The 20,060-nt window shown below is 45.8% G+C and overlaps 1 protein-coding gene across 7 annotated transcripts in view; it reads right to left on the reverse strand.

Annotated features, from left to right (window-relative positions):
• The window catches only part of NEO1 (neogenin 1), a 173,645-nt gene that overhangs the window by 49,507 nt on the left and 104,078 nt on the right, over nucleotides 1–20,060 (reverse strand). For all 7 annotated transcript variants that reach the window (XM_064389450.1, XM_064389447.1, XM_064389446.1 and 4 more), the window contains exons 6-7: nucleotides 14,123–14,277; nucleotides 12,734–12,854 (exon numbers count right to left, since the gene is read on the reverse strand). In XM_064389450.1, the coding sequence (XP_064245520.1) occupies nucleotides 12,734–12,854; nucleotides 14,123–14,277 (276 nt within the window). The remainder of the gene's footprint in view (nucleotides 1–12,733; nucleotides 12,855–14,122; nucleotides 14,278–20,060) is intronic.

Below are 20,060 nucleotides of genomic sequence, written 5' to 3' on the forward strand. Positions count from 1 at the left end.
TGAGGTATTCATATAAAACTGTACTCAATCAATAATATTTCTCCCATAAATCTATTTAACTGGTTCCAGAAAGGTAATAAAGACTTTGAAACTTTTTCTTTTATCTACTGCACTGTTTTAAATTTGAACTTTGGTTCATGGTGTCCCCATGGAAGGATTCAGCTCAGATCAGGATTAAGCAGCTGTGATGCTGCAAAGAGCCACAATCAAATGCCACTGATTTCATTATGTTCATCATATTTAAAAATAACAGCAGAACTTGGCTGCAGTGCAATAATGAGCACGAAATAACAAAATTAGTAAGTTCACACTACACACCACCCTTCAAAATTTTACTTTCTCTATTTTTTCTCCATGTTTTTGCTTGTATCCAATTGTTGTCCTTGTTCAAATGCTTAAAACATGAATTTCCATCACCTGGCTATTGCCAGCAGTGCCCTGAGTGACAGCACACTCAAACAAAGCCACGTCACCTGGCCCAAGTGATTTCTCCCAGACAAACAGCCCAAGTGCTGAAGCTGGTCTCACCAGATCAGCTGTGATAATGGAATTAACTTCTCCCCTTGGGAAAACTCATTTAAAGAAATCTCTGGGATTCCCTCCACAAACTGATGCTTTTGTGCAGAGCTGGAACAGAGACTGAACAGATGTGGAAAGTAATTTCTGCTTTATAGAATGAACAGAAATGTCCTGAATCTCCTGGACTTCCAAAGCCAGCCACCATCACCTGTATCCCTCTGGTGCCAGACACAGATCCACACCTGCTTAACAGAAAACACCCTCCAATTTAGGATTCTGTACACTTAATTACTCTCCATGAACTAATTTAAACTGCAGAACTTTGTGGACTCAAATTTTGGAAATTTGGAGCTGTGTGGAATTTGGAATGTGTGATTTTGGAAATGTGTCAGAAAGACAAACAGGACATCCCTTGGGAATGACACCTGCAGGAACCAGGGAGCAAAGGGGCCCAGGGCTGACCCCACACAGGCATTTCCCTGGATCCCCTCGCTGCAGGGAGAGGTCTGAGGGCAAGAACCCCACTCAACACTTGCAATAAATGCTGTTCCTCACACACTTAAAACCCCAAATTCAACCCCCACGCTGAGGAACAGACACTCCCCTACCAATATCCCTCATTTTCCTCATAAATGAAATGGAGATTCTTCCTAATTTATTCCTCTATGTCGACAAGTTTAGCTCAGAGCAGGAAAAAGCCTTATTTTAAATTTTTAATTGCCTTAGATTAATTTACATCACCACTGGGAGCAAGAGCTGTTATTTACTCTTCACTCAAGGCACAAATTGAGTGCAAAAAATTCCCCAAAAATCCAGAACAAGCAAGTGTCTGCCTGCCACTCAGTGATTGTGATTTTTAGGGCATTTATTTGGTTCTGTCTCACATTGCGAGCGGGCACTGCTGGGTGCTCAATAAACTGGGATATATAAAAATAGTGATAAACACATTCTGACTGGGAGCCTGTGGTTTAAAGGAAGTCATAAAACCCCTCCTGATAACGAGCCCTCCTCCCATTCCCGTTTCACCATGAAATGCTTTGGTGTAGAGGAAACAATTTGATTTTTTCCTGTCTCACAAAACAAGCCTTAAAAAGGCGTGACGGCCCTGCTGACGCATTCCAGGGAAAAGGAGCAGGAACCCCCTGGCTCCAACCACATCCACAGCTCCAGGGGAGGAGGGAAAGGGGAAAAAGCCCTGCAGGGATTTCAGTCATGAGACTCAGGTTATTAAAAAAAGGGAAATGAGCCAAGCACACCTCACCTGTCCCCAAGGAGTTCAGAACTGCTTTGAAACACATTGTGTCATTGGAAAGAAATTCAAACCAAAACACATATTGTAAAATGATGGGTATGACCTTCAAATTCAGTAGTGATTATTCAATTATTTAAAGAATTAAATATTTTTTAACAATTACTCCTTAAGAAAAAGGATCAAAAATCCAAACCAAAACCCACAGAAAATCTGCCTGGAAGTGCCCCCAAAGAACCCTGGCCAGAGTTTCCTCTTACTGTGAATATTCATCACTTGAACTCCTCTGAAGAATTAAAAAAAAATCTCTTGAGAGCAGCAGAGCCTGCAAGAGTGTTCTGCAATCTGACTTTAACAATGGCAGCAGAGCTGTGACTCTATTCCCAAATAACAGAGTTCTGTTCAAGCACAGCCCTTGAGGAGCAGTGACAAACAAATCCCATGGCCTGAGCAAAGGGTTCAGCTCTGCACAGCCACTGGCACACCTGAAGAGCTCAAGATGCCTCTGAAGTTCCCCTGGGCCCTGCCAACAACTCCTCTGTGCCCTTTCCTTCCCGTCCCTTCCCACAGGGATGCTCAGCTGGCACTCCCAAGGGAAGGGTCACACAGTGCTGAAGCTCTGGGAAGGCTGCAATAATCCAAATAATCCCCAATAATCCCAACAATCCCCCCTAATCCTGCAGGCTGGCAGAGCAGGAATCACTGCTGTGCTGGCAGAGCAGGACCAGAGCACCCCTGGCAGTGCCCAAGGCCAGGCTGGAGGGGCTTGGGGCAGCCTGGGATGGTGCAAGTGTTCCTGCCATGGCAGGGCTGCACAGGATGGGCTTTAAGGTCCCTCCAGCCCAAACCACCCTGGGATTCCATGACCATGGCACGACTCTTTCAGGATGTATTTTCCAAGGAACAACACAGTAAGCCTGCAGCGAAAGCAAGGAACCCAGCAAACACAGATCCTGCTGCTGCTCCCAGATCACAGATAACCCTGACTTTCACCTGCAGTGTCCCCTCTAAGTGACTGCCATGCTCACCCCAGTGCCTCTGGACAAGCCTCCCTGTCCCTGTCTGGGACACTGCAGGACACAGGGGCAGTAGCTCAGAGTTACCCTGCATGGCTGTCTCTCTCCAAAAACCACCCTGGAAGTGGGACATCTTCTGTCTGGGAGCTGCTGCCACTTGGAACAACTTGGCAGCACCAGCTCTGCCAAACTGGAGCCGCAGCAGATGAGGCTGAGCAAGCTGCTGGCTGTCAAAATTGTCCTTATTTGTCCAAGCTCTTTAGAAAACTTATTTAAACTAATTATTCATGGCTTATTTAACTACTTGTTTCTTACACATATCTACCACACTCTCTTTTCCTTCCATTTAGGCTTACAGCTACACAATTAATATTTTTTACTCGAGAGAAGATCCCCTCAAACCTTCCTTTACTCTTTTAGTCTATAATCACCTACAGAGCAGCACTGTTAGGTGTGGTACTGGATATTTTATTAAATTCCACTGGATTCCTCTGCTAAAGGCCACAGCTCCTTGCTGCCCACCTCACACCCACCCATTTCTATAGAACTAGAGGAGTATTGAGATATTTGGGAATCTTATAAACTCTTAATTAAGACTTTTCTTCTATTTTTAAACCTGTATTGTTCACTTGCTTCCTCATATTTCTAACTCTAACAGAAAAAGGGAACCCTGTGAGTATTTTTAGAATACAACTGCTTTTCCCAGCACAGAAGCTTGGGAATTTGGGGTGCACTTCCCAGCACACAAGGACTGAAGGTTATTCTCCAGAAGTGCACGATGGGTTTACAGCAAGAGGTGCAACATCTCAATGTGGATCTGCTGTGGTCCCAGACCAGTGTTAAAAATGCCCAAGAAAAGTTTTGAAAGCAGTTTATAAATGTAAATTGGGGCTGAAGAAGGGCCAAGGTGGAATGTCCATCCCCAGTCAGCTGTCACCTGGATCCAGGCATGACTTTTCTCCCTCTTTCTTTTCCTTCAACACCTCCAGTGCTGACGTGCGACCAGGAAAACCACACAGAATCCATCTGTCCTTTAAAGACTCTGAGTTTCTTTTTGGGGAGAAGAGAGATGACAGGAGAGGGGAAACAGCCAGGGAAACAAGAATCCCTCACTCCAGGCTGTTCTATCCCAGTGAGGACAGTGACATCTTACAGCTGGCTTCAATACTGAACACACATTATTAACAATTACATTTCTGTGCTGGATTTATGGCATTTCCTTAGGGAATAAACCCCAGGAGCCCATGCAGGTTATCTTGGCAATAAGGACCAGGAGTTTCTCCCAGCTCCAGATCATCACAAGTTCTGTCACCCTCTCAGCCCAAGTGAAAACCAACCCTGTCCCTTCTCTCCAAATGGCATTCTTCTGTCTCTGCTATTCCTGTACAACTTAGCAACTCTGAAATATAAGCAAGCAATTAAGACCAGGCCCACGTGTTTGCTCTCCCTGCTGGTGTGAGACTGACAAAATCTGATCTTTCTCTTTCCAACACGAGCCTGGGATCAATTACAAACCAAGGGTGTTCCTGTCAATCCTCAGAGCCCTGGATATGAGGAATAAAGGCAGAGGAAATGCCTTTGGTAGTCATGACGGATATCAAGCTACAGCTAATCCTCCCTTCCACTCATCCAGGGATGGAAAAAGGAAAGCCACTCAAAACAACAGCCCTCGTGATCCACTCCTGATTATTTGTGTTTTCCTCTCTGAGCAGGAGGCAGGGGCAGGCAGAGGAGCCAGCAGCACTGCTTTGTTCCCAGAAAAAGCACTCCTGACATGACATCACCCAGCCAAGCTGCCAGGAATATGTAAAATATGAGGATAAACAGAATGGAATGGGAGGATTTCAGTGCTGTTGAGGGAGGTGTGTTTGGTGTTAACAATCAGCCTTTCTGGTGGCCAAGAGACTTTTATGGGACTGAGAAACTCTCTCAGGAATTCAGGATTAGCCAGAAGTGATAAAATGGACTCAGAGCCTTCCACACACATCCTACCTCACTGCACTTCTGCAGTGGGACAATAAATATGGAATAATACAGGTGGAGGACAGCAAACTGCTATTAATGTGTGCTGTGTATTTCTCATAAAAGAGCCAAGTTTTTGTTCCTACAGGCCCTTGCTCTGCCTCCACTGAACATTCCTTACCTATCACAACTTTTCCAACATGACATGGAATTTCTCCCAGTTCCTTCTAGCCATCAAGTCCCCTGGTGAAAACCAAAATTCAAGGTGCCAATGTTTCCAAGCACAAGCAGCACCCCCACAACCCTTTATTTGTGGGCCCAGGCTGAAGTCAGGGCACCCAAACCTGTGTGAATTCCACCAGGAGGTTCCCACTTCTCTGCCAAGCCAACTGTAAATACAGCCATAAAACAAGAAATGAAAACTAATAAGCACAATATAAATGCTGTTCTGCCTCCCTGCAATTCACAGCACACTGGCAAACATTAATCTATTCCTAATTTAATCTAAATTAGAGCAATTTATTCAAAGCCTGTGCCAGCTCTAAACATGAATAGGCTACTGAGAACTGCTTAGCTCCTGTTTCATCAAGTTAAACGTTCAAGAAGTTTGGGATCTAGGGTGCTTTAATCAGTTCTGCTTCTCAATAAGACTATATATTAGCTGGGCCCATAAAGAGGGAATAAATAAAGATCATTTATTAAACAGGAACTGAGTTGAGAAATGGAACTGACTGAATTCAAACAGCTCCCAGGCCATTTTGAACAGATATGCAGCCACGAGAAACACAAATGCTGCTTTTCCCTGAGGAATAATAGCTAAGTAATGTAAATTAAAATCAAAATTAAACCCAAAACCCCCACTCTTTCAGCACTAAAGAGGAGCACACACTGCTGTGTTTACAGAAAATTAGCACTGGAGTGTACACAACCGGTACAAACATTCTCTGAGCTTGGCTTTGGCTGGGAGTGTTTGAAGTCAGTTTGTGATTTCAGATGCTGTTTATGTTCCTGAAGCACAGCTCTCCAAATGAGCCTTCCAAGCTGTTCCTGCACCATCCATCTGATGCTGGGATGAAGGCAGGGACTTCAGGAATGCTCTCGGCTCTGAGGAGTCCCAGCACTGCCAGGAGTTCTTAAACATTCCCCATGTGCAGCTTGCAATTTGACATTTGGGGACAAACTTGAATCCTGTGAGTGGAACCCTCAGGGATCTGTGGAGATCAAACAGACAGAAGCAGGGAGGAAGCTCCCCTGCTACTCCTGGCTCTGATGATGTTCATCCCACTGGATTTTCCATTCTCTGACTTTCAGATCTTCCCACTCCCCCAGACCAGAGGTTCTTCTTCCCCATGTCCCCTCAGCCCAGAGCTGCTCTCCCAGAACCATGGGCTGCTTTGTGCTGCCTGGACATCCAGTTCCACCCCAGGTCCATCACCATCTCCCACTCCTCCAAAATCCACACTTCATTCCTTTCAGTACTTTTTCCACTTGGCAGAAAATGTGAATTTTGGTCTGCAAGGCTTTGCAGCCTCCCTGCTCAATTTTCATCTATTTCTTCTCTGGTGGATGCTGAGACTCCTGAAAGCCACTCCTGGAAACCACAGGGACCTCTTCCCATTTTCCTTCACTAAAATTGGACAAGGCAGAAAGAACATGAGAACGTTTCTGTCTGAGAGAAGAAACAGGAGACCCTGCAGAGGAACACCCAGAGTCCTCCTTTATTGCTCTTTGAATAAGAACAATATATTTTTATCTTGCTCTGGTATTTCATTTACAACACCCTGCAGATTTTTCAAGTAATTCTGTAGTCTCCAAAATCTCCACAGAATTCCATGGACTGAGAATGTTTTCATTCACAATATGTAACTTAAAAATACTCTAAAGCACCACCTCTATGAGAGAGAGAGCCTGAGAAGGTACATTTGATATCTATGAAATCAGCCAAATAAGTTCTGAGGTGACATGAGAGGAGTCTGCCTCAGGGCTTGAACCAGGCAAGGCCTATTTATGGGATTTTTTACACATGGCAAATACCCAACTGTGTATCTGAGTTTTTCAAAGCAGAGCACAGTTGGCCTGTTAGTGCCAACTTTTGCATTTCTTTCAGCAGGAGCCAAAACTTGTCAACAAGAACTTCTATTTGCCTCCCAAAACAGTATAATGAAGCTTACAGTTATGGAAAACACAGAGTATTTCATCTATCCTGACTGAAATAAGGCTTTTGACACTGCCTTTAAAATCCAGCTATAGCTGGGAATCTTTTTAGTCAGGTCAGGGCAGCAGAAATGGCCTCTGTGTGAGGAATGGGAATCTCCAAGTCAGCCTGAAGTGACTTCAAACAGTCCAGTACCATCTGCAGTGCAGAAATGAGAGATTTTCAGCACAATCTTAACTGAAACGTGCTGCCTTTGGGAAGCTTGGATCAGATTCCTGATGTTCTCCACCTTTGAGGGGCTCAGAGAAGCCCCCAGCCCACCCAGCTCCTTTCAGTGCCCCATGCCTGCACACAGCTCATGGCCAAAGCCTGGCAGAGAGGTTCCAACACTAAATGGGATTGTTTATGCAGCTACAGGCCTGGACAGAACTCAATTGCTCAAATAAAGCACTGATTTAGGGCAATAAATGATTCTTTAAAACTGCCTCCAAGTTAGATCCGTGGGATGTGACTGAGCAGAGGCACTGAGATCACACACTGGTGTCAGACTTTACTGCAACAAGGTTTGTGATGTCAGACTGCCACCAACACCAGCACTGGTGCTTCTCCAGGGGGGATCAGCAGGAAACACATCCCAGGAATTGTCAGATCTGGCCTTTCCATGCAGAGCCCAACACCAAGAGGGTCCATCCCCACCCCAGCCTCACAGGACCACAGAACAGGTCTGGGGGCTCCCCTGAACGCCAGCCTGAGCAGAGCCACCTTCCACCAGGCTGCTCAGGGCCTTGTCCAGGTGTGCCCTGAGCATCTCCCACGAGCAGAGATTCCCAGAGCTCCCTGGGCAGCCTGCTGGAGTGCAGCTCCCTCCCTGTGAAGCTGCTTTCTCTGATCAGAAACTCCTTTGCTTGCAGCTTTTCCCTGTCCCCATCCCTGCCTGAGCAGCAACAGGGGGTCCAGGATGACTCCAACTCAGCACATCCAGTACATCCATGCTCCCAGTTTCCATGGTTCTCCACACTTCCCATCATCCAGTCTGGATTTCCACAGTTTAGCTTCAGGGATACTCTTGGAGACAGCACCAAAGGCCTGGCTGAAGGCAAAGCAAACAAAACCTGCTTCTCTCCTCCCCACCACAGGCACAACCATTTCACCTCCGAGGGCCACGGGAGCAGCTGGGCACAGTTTGTCTTTGGCAGATCCATGTTCCCAATCATCACCCATCATGTACCCATAACATGGCCACCAGGGGGATTTGCTCCACAGCCTTCCCTGAAAAGGTTCCAGCTCCGCCTGAGCTTTGTCTTTCCTACATCCCTACACTTCCAGGCAATTTTCTGCCTTTGATTCCAGATTCCCTGGGCTTTCACTTTGTGTTGGAGCCCAGCTGGCAGCTCCTTCTTTATCCCTCCTGGTCTCCTGGACACACACACTCAACCCCTGCCCTGTGGAGCAAACCACTGCTGTGCTTTGGTCCTTCAGGATCAAATGGTCTGCCTCTTGTTAACAGTCACCTATGGAAACCTACCAAAAATATCCCAAACAAGCCAAAGCCTCCTGTCTGGAAGCTGAAGGCTGGAATTCCCAGCTCCACTTGCCAGCCAGACCCAGGCAATGAATTCCAGCCTGCTCTGGAAGCTCCATGTGTCACAGAGCTGCCACCCAGCAGCCCCACATGGCCCAAAGCCCACAGCAGCACCAGGGCTGTGTTAAAAAGCTCCATCTCCCCCCTGCCCTGCAGGACCCAGACTCCAGCAGACACACACTGCTGTCCTTCCATCCACTGATCCCTGAGCCAGTGCTCCTGGCTGCCTCGTCACCCTCTCCAAAGTGAGGAAACACTGGAATCAGCCTTTAGGGTGACCCAGTTCCCTGATTCCCTGCCCCTCCTCCCTGCAGAACCTGCACCCATCCCCAGATGTCTCTGTGATCCCAAAGCCTCACAGCTCTATAACCACACACAGATTTCTAATTCCTCCTCCCTGCTTCTCATGCTGGGAATAATTAATCACATGCAGGATACCCTCGCTTGGACAGAGACCTTTCTTCATGAAAAAAACCCTAATTTTAAAGAAATAGTTCCATAACAAACAATCCTGACATGGCTCCTACAGCAGGGTATCCGACTCCTTCCCTCCTGTAGAATTCACAATATAGTGAAAAACCCCAATTTTGTGGTATAAAAGAGCCCCACAAAGCACCCCCCTTCAGCTGTGAAGGTGACATGGTGCATCTGAAAGGCTGGTTTGAAATTGTTCTCCCACAGCACAGCATATTTGTTTACAGCCCAAGCCCTGCTTTCCACAGCGTTCAGGCACCACTCCTGTTCTCCCCGGTGCCTGAGTACTCGTCAATGCCTTTCACACAGGGTGACAGGGAACCATCTGCCTCCCTCCTCCTACTTGTTGCCACCTGTTCTTTTCCCAGTCCCCACATGGCAGCGTGAGCAGGGCCAGATTCCCTGGACAAGGCTGGGTTACAGCACCAAGAAACCCCAAATGCCTCTGTTACCCCGAGGGTCTCATCCCCCCCCCACACAAAAATGCTGTAAAAGTGATGACAAGGAAAGGCTCTGCTGTAATTCAGTGTATCTGCTCCATAACTGGGACATTCAGGGGCTGAGCAATGAGGATTGGAAGTGAAGCTTTGTGTAAAAAAGGGGGAGGAGAGATTTGAGGTTGCTAAGAAAGGCATTCCCAAGGCACCATGGAGATTCTGGGACAGGCAGGAGTCCTCCTTGGGGCATCTGCAGGACATCAAACCACTCATCTCCTCATCAAAGGGCAATGAGAGAAGCACTGAGACTGAAAAGTCAAAGTGCAAGGCAGTGAGGTCACTGAGGAATTTCCTTCTCTTAGGGAGAATTCCCAAATTCTTCCTGAAAGGCAGAGCAGGCAGCAGAGCCATTGCAGTGAAATTCTGAAAGGCACTGAGGGCCCAGGGCCAGTACCTGAAACAGGGACACAGCTCCAAATCCCAAAGTGCCTGGAAAGCACACGAGAGGCTTTTCAAGTTCCTTGCAGAATTCTACACCTGATGCTCAGCACAGAGGTGAAGAGGATTTAACTCAGACCATTGACCCAAATCTTCCTCCCTCTTCTATCCTTCCAACTTTCTTAATTACAAACACGTGTCCCTAAAAGTCTCTGCTCTCAACGCCATGATTCTTTCATGTATTCCTGAAAAAGCAAGGGTTGTGGATTCTATATGGCCAATCCTTTTCCAGGTGCAAACTTTTCTAAATGTATTAACAGAATTACCAAAGTTTAGAGGAAAAGCCACTCAAGGAGCCTTTCAATTCTGTACTTTAACATTTCCCTCAAATAATTTTCCTGTGTACTTAAAGCTACCCAGAACTCCCCCCAAACACCAAAAAGCCCAGCCTAAAACGTTATGTCTGATCCATGATTATATCAAGCTCATGGTAGGAGATGAGAGCCACAGACAGGCTTTATACAGAGTTCTGTGGGGCTGTGCAGAAGGTGAATCACCAAATTCCTGCTCTCTCCAAGTCAGAAATGTGTCCAAACACAGACATCTCCCCTTGTAGCAGATGAATGTTTTCCCCTCACTGCATTTCAAACTTCCACTGCCTTCCAGGAGCACAAAGCACAGATGTGGGACTTCACTTGGATGAGAGCACTCACGTGGCCTCCCTGAGAAACTCCCCAGGGCTTCCACTTTCTCATTTGCATTTAGTTCATTCAAGATCAATTTGATAAGCAAAAGGGCTAATGAGAGATGGTTTGTAAATAGCCAGATGTTTGCCAATTCCAGCAGGAAGGAGAAAACAGAACAGCACGGGAAGGGAAGCACTGCTAACTGGGAAGAACTTTGATGAACACTTAATCAACTTTTTTTTTTCACTGAAGTTACTTTTTAAATTGGTAAAGTTGGCATTTCTCATCAGCAGCTATGAAATAATTAAAAAACAAGTTTTCTGCATTAATGATTGAAATGTTCAGAATAGTTTTTGCTCAAATTAGGGGTTTGACTTTTCATACCAAGCCAGCTGCCACTACTGCATGTGATACCTTCTCTCTCTTTCCCAGAAGTATCCTTCTCCATGCTCATGGACTGAGAGAAGGAAGGTATTTTAAACCCCAATATCCATATTTCCTGCACCTGTGAGTGGCCAGGTTTCACATATCACACTCATTCCTCAGGGCACTGCCCATCACAGCCCCCTGCACAGCACAGATCCACTCAGAAGTGTTCCAGGGCTGTCCCACTGCTGGAGAACAGCATCCCAATGGCCCCAGAGCTGCAGGGACACGGCCTCGGGTGTGTCTCTACACCCCCAGTGAGACTCCACCACTGCAGCCCAAATCCTCTGGCAGCATGCAAAAGAGAAAGGACATTATGAGCAAAGTCCTTCAGGACAGCAGGATGAGGTGCTGGAGCAGAGCAGGAAGGAGAAACCACTGGACAAACAGCAGGGGAGGGAAAGGCAGAGGAGTGAGACCACAGGAACTCCAATAACAACAGTGAGAGTCATTCAGAAACCACTGGGTGCAAGCACAGCCTTGGGCAGGGCTTCCAGAGCCAAGGCCATCCATTATTCAGTGTTTGAAACGTGGAGAATGTGGAATAATGCTGCTGCTGGAAGGGGCTGCAAACCACTCAGGTGATTAATGCACAGAGCAGAAATTAAATTCCTTTTAATAATTCTTCTGGCAATCTGCTGACAGCAGGGCAGTGCTGGATGCACTCCTGACATTGCTCCATGGCATTAGAGCTCCTGACCCCAGGAGAGGGCACCCTGCATTCCCCAAACCCTTGTGGGGAGTACCTGTGGCTCTTCAGCCAGCAGTGAAACACACCCAGATCCAAAGAGGAATTCAGAGGGAGTAGCAAGTGCACAGCTATCCTACAAAACAACTGGAAAACAATCAGGAAATCTCTTTATGGCTCATTCCTAAGTCTACTCTCTGCACACTGGACACAAAGCCAGGGGCAGCAGATCCACAGCTGTTCAAGGTGTGAAGCTCCATCAAGCCTCCAGCCATGGCTAAGACTGTTTCTCCTAAATCCTCTCCATCCAAATAAGAAAGAAATTAGCATTTAAAACAATCCCCCTCCAAAAAGAGAACACAAAGCCCCCCTCGGTATATTTTAGTATTTTCTTGTCTGACTTGTCTCCCCTCATCCTCTGGGGTTTTCTTCCTTGGGCTTTTAGAAATTACTTTTCAGAACTCTGTGACCTGAAAGAGCAAAACAACCTGATGCCTCAGTGGTGATATTTGCAGTATCTCTCTTTTGGGGTCTTTAATCATAACACCAATTGTTGTGCTTCACCACCCCAGCCATGCAATGCAGGGCACTGTACAGGGAGCACTGGCAGGAGTTCCCCTGACTGGAGCACATATTTACCTTAAACTGCAGCTGTAAACCACCCCAGATGTGCAGCTGCAGTTTGCAGGAATGACAAAGCTCACTATTTTTTACACTAATAGCAGAAAAGGCTTCTGACACTGGAATGACTTTGATATAAAATATTTGGGGTGTGCTCCATAAGTGCTTCTTTTCCAGGTTTGTGATTTTAGTGACTGTTTTCATTTTCACTATTCTGCTATTGCTTGTAACCCTCAGCATGCAACATTTTGGACCATGTTTTATTATTGCACCCAATATTATTCAAAATACAGGATGGATCCTGTAGAATTCCTTCAGTTCTCCTCACTAAGTGTACAGAAAACAACACTGGATCATTCACAGGATTTTTAAAAAATCACCCTGCTCTAGCTGAGCTATTGACAGAACCCACCCTGTGGAAAGGTCCCTTGGAATGGTCCCTCCCCACTTCTGGCTCTCTGCTGTCACAGTTTATCTTACCAAGGTCAAGTATTATCAGCTGGGCTCCAGCCTGTGCATTTCCAACATCATTTTCTGCAATGCACTGGTAGAATCCTTCATCAGACTTCACCAGCCCCAAAACTTGCAGGTTATGTTCTTTCTGAAGAGCAAAGGGAGAAAACAACACTTAGAAATGGGCTGCAATTGCCAAAACAATGGTGTCAGCAGGGCACATTAACGTGGCAGGAGAAACTCCTGACAGCAACTGGGAAAAGTGTGCTTGGGCGTTCCCCTTGCCCTGAATCCTCATGTTCCAGCAGTTCAAAAGGCAGCAGAAGCTCTCATTAATGGCCATCATTTTCCAGCATCACACAGCACTGGTAAATCCCAATGCTTCCCCAGCTGTTCTGGTGGCATTTTGGACCCTGGCTGAACCTCACAGCCCTACGAGCCAGGTACACCCAATGACACAGCCATTCATTTCTCAACTGGCTCAATAATGCCTTTCACTGCATCTGAAATCTCCCTGCAGAAGCACCCCTGTGCCAAACTCACCATCCACAGCTCAGTTACATTTCTATTTCAGCTCCTGCTTGAAATTGGAATTTTAATGGGGCACAGACTGCAGCACACACAGCCAGTGGTCGTGGTGAGCTCATGACAGTGCATTTTGCCACCCTGTGTGCCCGAGTCTCCTGGAAATTCCAAGCTATAAAGACATCAACTCTTAAAACATAAGCAATGTACATTAAAGGGATTCAAGAAACCATTTCTCTTCCAGGTCCCAGAGTGTGGGAATCCATAAAATCAGAAGGTTTTGGGAAAGCTGCAAAAGGCAGGCCTCAGAAACAGCAGAACTGTGATTGGAGCTAAGCAGTAGCCATAAGATTGGTCAGCAGAAAAATTATGTAACAAGTAGAAGAGTAAGGACAAATAGAACAATGGTTTGTGTATTAATGCTTGGCTAGAAAAACTCCCTAAGCTGCAGAAAAGTCTATCTAGTGAGATATGAGGAAGTTCTAAGCTTAATAATGGAGCTCTGTGCATTGTGTTCTAAGGCCTACAAGCAGGTATTGTATTTGAAATAAGGAAACAGTATTTTAACCAGAGGGACGTGTGGGTAGAACTGCTGTCAATATGCTTTTGCTCTGTGTGATTGGCCAAAAATCTTTTAAAGTAACATTAAGCTGTAACATTAAGTTCTTGGTCTGCTGCCTGGATATGAGTTAATAGCATCTTCCCATTGTCATAACCGTGTAATGAAACATGCTGGAAAACAAAACAGCTCAAGGCCCGTTCCTAGCAGTCCTGTCTGTGATTTGTACACAGCCCCCAGCAGAGATACCAAACACCAACAGGACAAAAGCAGCTCTAGAGAAGAAGCCAATTTCCGTGACTATGGAGAGCTGACAGGCCCGGCGCACTCACCACGATTTTGAAGTAGTCACTGGGGATCACCACGTCGCCGTTCTTGACCCACTTGACGGTGGGCGGCGGCTTCCCGGTCACCTCGCACTCAAACACGATGTCCATGGACTCGTGCGCGTAGATGTTCGCAGGGCGCCTCAGGAACGTGGGGGGGACTTCAGGGTGGAAGAACAAAGGCGAGAAGATGATGTTAGAGCCAGAGAAAGAGACCTGAAAGTCCCACACACAGCCAGCTCGACACTGAGAGAGGGACGGGCACCAGTGGCAGCCAAGGCAGCAGGAATGTGCAGCTCAGCTTGGCAGACCTCACACAAGCTGGGAGTTCTTCTAGGATCACCTGTGGGCCAGTGGAAGGTGTCACTGCCCACAGCAGAGGGCTGGGAATGACATGATCCCTAAGATCCTCTCCAACCCAAACCATCCCGGGATCCTGTGGGTTTTTGAGGTTGGGATTGAAGCTATTTGAGCCTGTAGCTCATGTTTGGACTCAGGTGTTTATTATTTCTTATCAGTGAAACAGCCTCACAACCATGAGTTCAGCAGTGTTTCATTAGCAAGGCACAAAATGGTTAACCATCTCTTGTTACATGGTCTTTTAAGACTAAACTATCCAATTAGGAAAGGACACAGATTATTTTCTCTTTTAACCAAATAACTGATCCCTTGAAGCCCACAATGAGGACTTTTCTGCCCAATTACAAAACATCATCCAAACCCATGAAGAAGGAGGAAGAAGGTGGTAAAGAAGAATAACTTGCCTCGGCCTTAAAACTTCTTGGTTCATATTTATTTCTATATTCTAAAACCCCAAACTCTGAGTTTTCCACCCTGTGATATTACACACTTCTCACCAAGTACACACCCGTAATCCCAGTGCTATCAATCAATTTTTAAAGTCTTCTAAACATGCCTCAGGTCAAATGTAGTGCTCTTTTGAGGGTCTGTGCCTTTCAGCACAGAAAGTTTAAGATTCTCAGCATCCAGGGTTCCAACAGGATCCAGCCAATTGAGAGTGACCTCTCAAGACTACATCAAAGAAGAAATGGAACTGAGGTGTATAAACTGCAAAGTTAAACCTCAGGGGGTTCAAGTCAATAGGAAAACAAAAGCTACAATTATATCAAAAGTACTACAATGATATCAAAAAGTACTTTTAAAAATGAATGGACACAAAAGTGAGATGAAACTTTCCCAGGGCACCGTGGCCTCATGTCCCTGGGAAGGAATTGAGGTTATCAAACACAGAGTGCTGCACTGAGCCCAGCAGTTTCTTCTCTGGCCTGTGGAAGCCAAGGAAACAGGATGTCCATGAGCAGCCAGGTGCCTTTATAGCACAGTGCTGACATTCCATGGATGTACAGAAGGGGAGCTGTGCATTTATAACACAGCAGAGCAGAAGCTCTGAACACAAATTCTATCAAGAACAGAAGTTCTTCACTTACAACACACACCAAAGGTGTTACTCTGGGTCTTGGCTGCCTTCTATATGTCCTCAAGTCCCCAGAGTGAGATTAATTCCATCAAATACATTTAAAATCACACAAACTCTGAGACAGATTTTTTGGGGACACCAGCCCCAAGTGACCAGTGCACAGACACGTCACATTTTCTCCCACAGGAGCCTCCAGCTGCATCCAGGGCCTGTGCACTCATCTGGCCCAGCAGCACCAAGCCCTGCAGGCACTTACTTCTTGAGTATCCTCTTTGGAGAGCACCCACCCGTTTATTTGTGTTTACTGTGCTCCCAGCACAGGGCAATTCTCTTACTGGTGTTGGCAGCTGGGATTGTTGGAGTTCCAGGAAAGCCCAAAGCAGCCTTTTGCCCTTTAATATTTAGCAAAGAAAGTCAATATGGAAGGGCCACGGGGTTTAGACAAACAATTTACACACTTGGCCTCTCAATGGGGTTTATTTGGTGCTGTGGATAAGGAATCCTAGGTCATGTTTCCTCTGAAACGATCCCAAAGGTTTGTAGGTGGATTTAATACTTTTAAAAACAGCTGGAGGTAAGCTGTTTTTAAACAACCCAACCCCCCATATGTTTTGGATTATAAATGAATAAAGAGAACATTAATAAATGGAAATACTTTAGAGTAAGAAGGTGGTTTACCTCTCAGGTAAGGGTGCAAACCTACACAAAGCTGTACATTCATTGCTCAAACTCTCACACAGGAGCAAAAAGCTGGATGGGGCCAAGCCCAGCTGCCTGTGCATTCAGACATCCCTTTCATGCCAGCCTCCCAGAAATCTACCAAACACACCATAAATTCCACCTTAACAAGGTTCAGATATTTCTGTGCTCACTCTCTGACGGCTGCTACCACCACACACAACTCTGACATTTGAAAACTCTCTTCTGAATTTATTTACCACCAAATTGCTGTAATTTATTCTCTATGAAAATTATTTTTATTCCTCCCTGGTATTTATCCTCAGCACTGTTATTTATTACAAGCTGTGCTACTGCTCCCTCCCTTCCCCTACCCCAGCCTTATTTTGGGTGGCTCCACAGTTGTGTTTGCTCTGCTGTGACAATTCCTCACAACCCCCTGGATGTGCTCCAGCCTGAATCTATCTCCAGAGCCTGTAACATTCAAATTCTCTGAAAAATCCCTTCACTCAGGATTTTGCTCCTGGGAAGCTGGGAAGCCTCAGAGAAAAAGGAAAACAATTTTATCTCATTTGCCTCTCCTGTGTTGTGCTGCTTTGGAATGTGGTTGGGGATTGTTCACCCACAGGTGAGTGTTCCATTGGGTTCTGCTGGGAGTTGTTTTCACTCTTTGGCAATCAGGGCCAGGCTGTGTCAGGACTCTGGAGAGAGTCACAATTTTTTATTATTATATTTTTAGCATTCTCTAAGTATCCTTTCTGTATTCTTTAGTATAGTTTAGTACAGTATTATTTAATATAATATAGCATCATAAAATAACAAATGAGCCTTCTGAGAACATGGAGTCAGACTCATCATTCCTTCCTGCCACGAGGGTCCCCACAAATACAACAGGAGCCTGTGGAGTTTCAATCATTTACATGGAATTTCAGCCGTGTCTCAGCAGTGCCTTGAAAAATGGCATAAATACCATGGCAGCAGTGCAGCAAATCCCTCACCAAGCCATCTCTGCCTCTGCCCTTCCCACATGCATCATCCCCTGCCAGCCTGGGACAATCACTGCCTGCTCGTTAGCCCTTTTTAACTAATGCCTCATTTTGTTCAGCCTGCCTGATCAATAGCTGATGTTCTCATTTCCCTTCCATCTCTGTCTCCGGCTGCATTCACACGCACGATCGATTCCTGCAGTGCTTGCAGAGTTGAAAAAAGGGAATACAAGAATTGGAAAAGTTGTTTTTCCACCAATGTACAATGCTTCCATTTCCAAAGCATTCATTACAGGTGAGTTTGAATTCCTTAGCCACGCATTAATCTTGTCAGAGGAACACAAAGAGACACAAGCCAGTACCAGTGACTGCCAAAAGCACAAAAACTTGGGTGAAAAACTCATCATGGAATCCCAGCCTGCTTTGGGCTGGACAGTTCCCTCAAGATCATTTCATCCCACCCCTGCCATGGCAGGGACACCTTCCACTGTCCCAGGTGCTCCCAGCCCTGCCCAGCCTGGCCTTGGGCACTGCCAGGGATGCAGGGGCAGCCCCAGCTGTGCCAGGGCCTGCCCACCCTCACAGGGAAGATTGAATGCCCAAACTGTGCCACAGGAGAGTTCTGACTCTGTGCTCTACACTAATATTTAACTTCTAATGAAGACATTTGGAAAGAACTCAAATATCTTTGGCAACTGATATTGCCAAATTTGGGCCACCATCCAGAAAGAGGCATTAATTTTGAATCATAAGAGGCAGGATTTTCTTGACACAAAAGTGGAAGTTGAAGTAGATACTCTCCTACCCACTCTCAATTACTCTTGATTTAGGAGATTAAGAATTTGAAACACCCTATTTTTTCAAAGTGACTTTGCTTTTCTGGCTCATGGAGCAAATGCCAAGCTGCTCACAAAGGGATAATAACATGAGGAGTGCTCACTTTATCAATTACTTCCCAGTTAATGAATTAATAAATGCTTTTCAAACACACTCTTCTGGTTTAACCATGTCAGTGTTTAGCATTAACACAATGCAAGTACAGATGTTTGTGGTAGAGAAGTTCAATTGATAACCAGTGAGCAAACGAGCCAATTACCAGAGAAAACCAGATTTGTAAGGGAAGATCGTGTGCTCTGTTGCCAAACACACAATTAAACTTCAAAGACAACTTGGCAGTTCAGCCCCCTCTTCGTGTCAGCACAGAACAACTCCTGAAAAGGCAAAATGCTTAAACAGAATTTCACACCCCCCAGGGAGCCCTGCCACCCTTCTGGAGACTGAAGAAAATATTTTGATCACAACAATGATCAAAAGATTAAGAAAAAAACCCAATCCAACCTACATCAGCAATTGATTCAAACTTCTAAGCTACATCCCAATAAAGGTGAAATATTTGAAAAATAAGATGCTTTTTTAAGCCAATAGCTCTAAAAGGATGGGAAGAGCTGAGGAACTCCACACATGCAGCAGGAAATGCACCCCGGGTGATGTGGAAACAGGAATGGATGCTGGACATGGATCCCACTGCACAAGTAGAGGTGATCAGAAGGAAATGGAAATGAATTCCAGTGGTCTGCAGCTCTGCTGTACAGGGGGAGCACAGCAGTGGTCTCCTTTGGACACACAGCCTGTAAAGATCATTTTAAAAACCTATTCTCTTTCTAAAAAGCATTAATAAATCAACTCTAGGTCCTAGCACAGCATCCAACAAACCCAAGATGAACAGGATTGACCAGTGGCTCCAAACGCTGCCAAGTACAGAACCTTGAGTGGTTTGGGTGGGAAGGGACCTCAAAGACCACCCAGTGCCACCCGTGCCATGGGCAGGGACACCTTCCCCTGGACCACGGTGCTCCAAGCCCATCCAAGCTGGCTCTGGGCACTTCCAGGGACAGGAGCACTTCCAGGACTAGTCCTGCAGCAGTGCTGGAACTCCAGCAACAGCCTAAGGCTCAATTTCCAAACTGCAAATGCCCAGGACAACACTGAAGCACCCCTCCTGCTTCCCCAGCACCTCCAGGTGCCCTCGGTGCCCACAATTCCGGAGTGTGTTTTCCAAGGCCAGCCAACGAAATCCCAGCTCCTGCCACTCCTCCCCACCCCCTTCCTTTGGCTGTGACCAAGCAGACACGGAGTGCAGCTCCAGGCACCCCTTACAAAAGCATCTGCTCATTCCAGAAGCTTCCCCACAGCACAAAGAGCACAAACACAAACTCAGCAGAGTTTTCCACGTTCTCCCAGTGTATCTCAAATACTCCTGACTCCAGCACTCCTGCCACTTCCATTTCTAACCCATTTCTCAGGGATGCTGGGGGCACAATCCCTAGCTTGTATTTCAGTTACAAATCTGGATTACCAGCAGTATTTAAAATGGACATTTTACCATAAAGCCCATTTCATATCAGCCTGAAATGGTCCACAGGGATTTTATTTCCTCCTCCAGGGATAACAACCTATTCCATTAGGATATGCTCCAAATCCTATTAGAATCATTATAAAGTTAAATGCAATTTTCACAACTGCAATTTAGTTTCTAAGAAGGATCAAACTGTAACATGACCATCATCCAGTTAATCCATCCCCTCCTGTCCCTCCCCCTAAACACAGAAAAAATGTTTGAATTGATGTTTGAAAGCCGAATTTTTTCATTATTATATTTTAAATCTATGAGTTAGTTGTATACAAATTAGTTGATTTTCTTCAAATGTATCCTGAAACTAAAAAAGGAATTTACACTTTCAATGAAAATGGGGAGTCATAACATTCTTCCTTAAAAAACAGCAGAAGTATATGGATAATACTTGGGGGAAAAAAGAGATTTAAACCCCAAAAGTAAAAAATT

The sequence above is a fragment of the Passer domesticus genome, chromosome 14 (genome assembly GCF_036417665.1).
Source record: "Passer domesticus isolate bPasDom1 chromosome 14, bPasDom1.hap1, whole genome shotgun sequence".
Taxonomy (NCBI): domain Eukaryota; kingdom Metazoa; phylum Chordata; class Aves; order Passeriformes; family Passeridae; genus Passer; species Passer domesticus.